The sequence below is a fragment of the Oncorhynchus mykiss genome, chromosome 6 (assembly GCF_013265735.2).
Source record: "Oncorhynchus mykiss isolate Arlee chromosome 6, USDA_OmykA_1.1, whole genome shotgun sequence".
In the NCBI taxonomy this organism is placed as follows: Eukaryota; Metazoa; Chordata; class Actinopteri; order Salmoniformes; family Salmonidae; genus Oncorhynchus; species Oncorhynchus mykiss.
The window spans coordinates 95,056,814-95,061,813 of NC_048570.1; the positions used below are offsets into that span (position 1 = coordinate 95,056,814).

General features: G+C 51.9%; 1 protein-coding gene across 1 annotated transcript in view; it reads right to left on the minus strand.

The window, feature by feature from the left end:
• The window catches only part of LOC110517419 (OTU domain-containing protein 7A), a 173,979-nt gene that overhangs the window by 58,159 nt on the left and 110,820 nt on the right, over positions 1-5,000 (minus strand). Inside the window, exons 4-5 of the mRNA XM_036981649.1 lie at positions 2,371-2,553; positions 1,786-2,004 (exon numbers count right to left, since the gene is read on the minus strand). Of these exons, the coding sequence (XP_036837544.1) occupies positions 1,786-2,004; positions 2,371-2,553 (402 nt within the window). The remainder of the gene's footprint in view (positions 1-1,785; positions 2,005-2,370; positions 2,554-5,000) is intronic.

Genomic DNA, 5,000 nt, shown 5'->3' on the forward strand with positions numbered 1-5,000 from the left:
GGGCCAGACAGCTTGTAATCACTAGAAGCGTCCTCTCTCTGACGGGCCAGACAGCTTGTAATCACTAGAAGCGTCCTCTCTCTGACGGGCCAGACAGCTTGTAATCACAAGAAGCAGTGAAACGTCCTCTCTCTGACAGGCCAGACAGCTTGTAATCACTAGAAGCGTCCTCTCTCCGACGGGCCAGACCGCTTGTAATCACTAGAAGCAGTGAAACGTCCTCTCTCTGACGGGCCAGACAGCTTGTAATCACTAGAAGCAGTGAAACATCCTCTCTCTGACGGGCCAGACAGCTTGTAATCACTAGAAACGTCCTCTCTCCGACGGGCCAGACAGCTTGTAATCACTAGAAGCAGTGAAACGTCCTCTCTCTGACGGGCCAGACAGCTTGTAATCACTAGAAGCAGTGAAACGTCCTCTCTCTGACGGGCCAGACAGCTTGTAATCACTAGAAGCGTCCTCTCTCCGACGGGCCAGACCGCTTGTAATCACTAGAAGAAGTGAAACGTCCTCTCTCTGACGGGCCAGACAGCTTGTAATCACTAGAAGCAGTGAAACGTCCTCTCTCTGACGGGCCAGACAGCTTGTAATCACTAGAAGCAGTGAAACGTCCTCTCTCTGACGGGCCAGACAGCTTGTAATCACTAGAAGCAGTGAAACGTCCTCTCTCTGACGGGCCAGACAGCTTGTAATCACTAGAAACGTCCTCTCTCCGATGGGCCAGACAGCTTGTAATCACTAGAAGCAGTGAAACGTCCTCTCTCCGACAGGCCAGACAGCTTGTAATCACTAGAAGCAGTGAAGCTTCCTCTCTCTGACGGGCCAGACAGCTTGTAATCACTAGAAGCAGTGAAACGTCCTCTCTCCGACAGGCCAGACAGCTTGTAATCACTAGAAGCAGTGAAGCTTCCTCTCTCTGACGGGCCAGACAGCTTGTAATCACTAGAAGCAGTGAAACGTCCTCTCTCTGACGGGCCAGACAGCTTGTAATCACTAGAAACGTCCTCTCTCCGACGGGCCAGACAGCTTGTAATCACTAGAAGCAGTGAAACGTCCTCTCTCTGACGGGCCAGACAGCTTGTAATCACTAGAAGCGTCCTCTCTCTGACGGGCCAGACAGCTTGTAATCACTAGAAGCAGTGAAACGTCCTCTCTCTGACGGGCCAGACAGCTTGTAATCACTAGAAGCAGTGAAACGTCCTCTCTCTGACGGGCCAGACAGCTTGTAATCACTAGAAGCAGTGAAACGTCCTCTCTCTGACGCGCCAGACAGCTTGTAATCACTAGAAGCGTCCTCTCTCCGACGGGCCAGACAGCTTGTAATGACTAGAAGCAGTGAAACGTCCTCTCTCTGACGGGCCAGACAGCTTGTAATCACTAGAAGCAGTGAAACGTCCTCTATCTGACGGGCCAGACAGCTTGTAATCACTAGAAGCAGTGAAACGTCCTCTCTCTGATGGGCCAGACAGCTTGTAATCACTAGAAACGTCCTCTCTCCGACGGGCCAGACAGCTTGTAATCAAACGCTACATCCTCCCAGGCGTAGCTTCAGGAATGGGGGAATTGGTGATTTCTTGATGTGTCCACCTATATCAACTGAATGTATGCCTCTCTCTCTCATTTCCCCAGTGTGTGTGTGTGTGTGTGTGTGTGTGTGTTTGTGTGCGTGTGTGTGTATGTGTGTGCGTGTGCGTTTGTGTGTGTGTGCGTGTGTGTGTATGTGTGTGAGTGTGCGTGTGTGTGTGTGTGTGTGTGTGTGTGTGTGTGTGTGTGTGTCCCTCTCACCAGCCTGTTCCAGGGCCATCATGGTAGACTGTTCGATGAGGTCCTTCTCTATAAAGGTCCTGAAGTCTTCACTGTAGACGCTGAGGTCAGGCAGCTGGAAGGTGTAGATGGGCATCTCCAGAGGGAACTGCTCACTGATACACTCACTGGCCACGTGGAACCGTGCCAACGACACGATGGCAGAGCTGGCATGGGAGATGCCCCGAGACAGGCGCTTCTCTGGAGGGAGAGAGAGAGAAGGGAGGGAGGGGAGGAGATGGGGAGAGAGGGGAGAGAAGAGATTGTGGGGGGAGAGGAGAGGAAGAGAGGGAGGGAGGGAGGGGAGGAGAGGTGGAGAGAGGGAAGAGTGGGGAGAGGGGAAGGGAGGGAGGGAGGGAAGGAGGGAGGGAGGGGGAAGTGGAGAGAGAGAGAGAGTGAGCGATTAAAGAACATGGCAGCTTCATACCTGCTTTCTAGACTAACCCAGTCTTTACATGTTTAGGTCCAGTCAACTACAACAATACAAACAAAACTCAATAATATTACTCAATATTGGAAAGTCACTGACCCCCCCTCCCCCCCTATCTCCTAGATGGTTTGTCTCACCTTGCATGTTGTCCTCCTGTCTCTGGACACCGGACCGCTCCACCTTGCTGAGGTGCTGGGGGGTGTCGTGGTCCGGTTGCCGGTAGTAACGGCCCTCGTTGAAGACAGTGGGCAGGTTGACAGTGTGTACTTGTCTTAGCTGCTCATAGTCACTGAGAGCAGCGCTCAGGTCCCAGTTCTTACCTGCAGGACACACACACACACACACACACCATTGTTAGGGACCCACAGTAAAGTAACAGTGAGTCTGTATTTAGCTCCACTGATGAACCAGTCTGGAATGAATTAGTACCTTAACCCTTTATCACAGGTTATCTACTGTCCTGGAGGCAGAGAGGAATAATGGTTTACATTAGATGGGCCAGCGGCAAAGTCACAATTGGCTTTTAATCATTAAAATTCATAAAAAAATGAAAAAAGTTAGCAGTGAGGTTAAGGTTAGGTTTCGAATCAGATGACTTTGTGGCTGTGCTAGCTAGAGGCCCTGCAGAGCTGTAACAACACACCTGGGATGTGTGTACTGTTGTGATGTGATCAGATAGGAGCTACTGAGATAAACTTCACCACGTATACAGGAACTAGGTATAGTGTGTACAGTGAGACAGCTGCATCCTGTTACACCAGAACCCACAGCATGTACAGTACATCAGACAGACAGACAGACAGACAGACAGACAGACAGACAGACAGACAGACAGACAGACAGACAGACAGACAGACAGACAGACAGACAGTACATCAGACAGACAGACAGACAGACAGACAGACAGACAGACAGACAGACAGACAGACAGACAGACAGACAGACAGACAGACAGACAGACAGACAGTACATCAGACAGACAGTACATCAGACAGACAGACAGACAGACAGACAGACAGATAACCACACTGTTGGAAAGACAGTACATCAGACAGACAGACAGACAGACAGACAGACAGACAGACAGACAGACAGACAGACAGACAGACAGACAGACAGACAGACAGACAGATAACCACACTGTTGGAAAGACAGTCAGCAACGACCATTCAACTCAGAAATAGTGCATCACATCACACGGCCACTAGACGTTTCATTTGTGTGACAGGTGGAGAGAAGAGAAGCCTACGGCTGTCCCCAGACGACCCTAGGACCCTACGATAGAACTGTTACGTAACCTAGTACACACACACACACTCACACACACTCACTCACTCACTCACTCACTCACACTCACTCACTCACTCACTCACTCACTCACTCACTCACTCACTCACTCACTCACTCACTCACTCACTCACTCACTCACTCACTCACTCACTCACTCACTCACTCACTCACTCACTCACTCACTCACTCACTCACTCACTCACACACACACACACACACACACACACACACACACACACACACACACACACACACACACACACACACACACACACACACACACACACACACACACACACACACACACACACACACACACACACACACACACACACACACACACACAGTACTGTATCTATCAAAAGACCAGTGTTACTTTTGTCTGGGACCAACAATACCGCTTAGACCACCGGAAACAGCACAAATGGAGCCAACCAATTAAACGGCTTTGTACTGGAGGATCAGGGGAAGTGAGGGGGGACTGTTACCACTCCTTCCAACGCCTCTCTTCAGAGGAAGTGAGGGGGGACTGTTACCACTCCTTCCAACGCCTCTCTTCAGGGGAAGTGAGGGAGGACTGTTACCACTCCTTCCAACGCCTCTCTTCAGGGGAAGTGAGGGGGGACTGTTACCACTCCTTCCAACGCCTCTCTTCAGGGGAAGTGAGGGGGGACTGTTACCACTCCTTACAACGCCTCTCTTCAGGGGAAGTGAGGGGGGACTGTTACCACTCCTTCCAACGCCTCTCTTCAGGGGAAGTGAGGGGGGACTGTTACCACTCCTTCCAACGCCTCTCTTCAGGGGAAGTGAGGGGGGACTGTTACCACTCCTTCCAACGCCTCTCTTCAGGGGAAGTGAGGGGGGACTGTTACCACTCCTTCCAACGCCTCTCTTCAGGGGAAGTGAGGGGGGACTGTTACCACTCCTTCCAACGCCTCTCTTCAGGGGAAGTGAGGGGGGACTGTTACCACTCCTTCCAACGCCTCTCTTCAGGGGAAGTGAGGGGGGACTGTTACCACTCCTTCCAACGCCTCTCTTCAGGGGAAGTGAGGGGGGACTGTTACCACTCCATCCAACGCCTCTCTTCAGGGGAAGTGAGGGGGGACTGTTACCACTCCTTCCAACGCCTCTCTTCAGGGGAAGTGAGGGGGGACTGTTACCACTCCATCCAACGCCTCTCTTCAGGGGAAGTGAGGGGGGACTGTTACCACTCCTTCCAACGCCTCTCTTCAGGGGAAGTGAGGGGGGACTGTTACCACTCCATCCAACGCCTCTCTTCAGAGGAAGTGAGGGAGGACTGTTACCACTCCTTCCAACGCCTCTCTTCAGGGGAAGTGAGGGAGGACTGTTACCACTCCATCCAACGCCTCTCTTCAGGGGAAGTGAGGGAGGACTGTTACCACTCCTTCCAACGCCTCTCTTCAGGGGAAGTGAGGGGGGACTGTTACCACTCCTTCCAACGCCTCTCTTCAGGGGA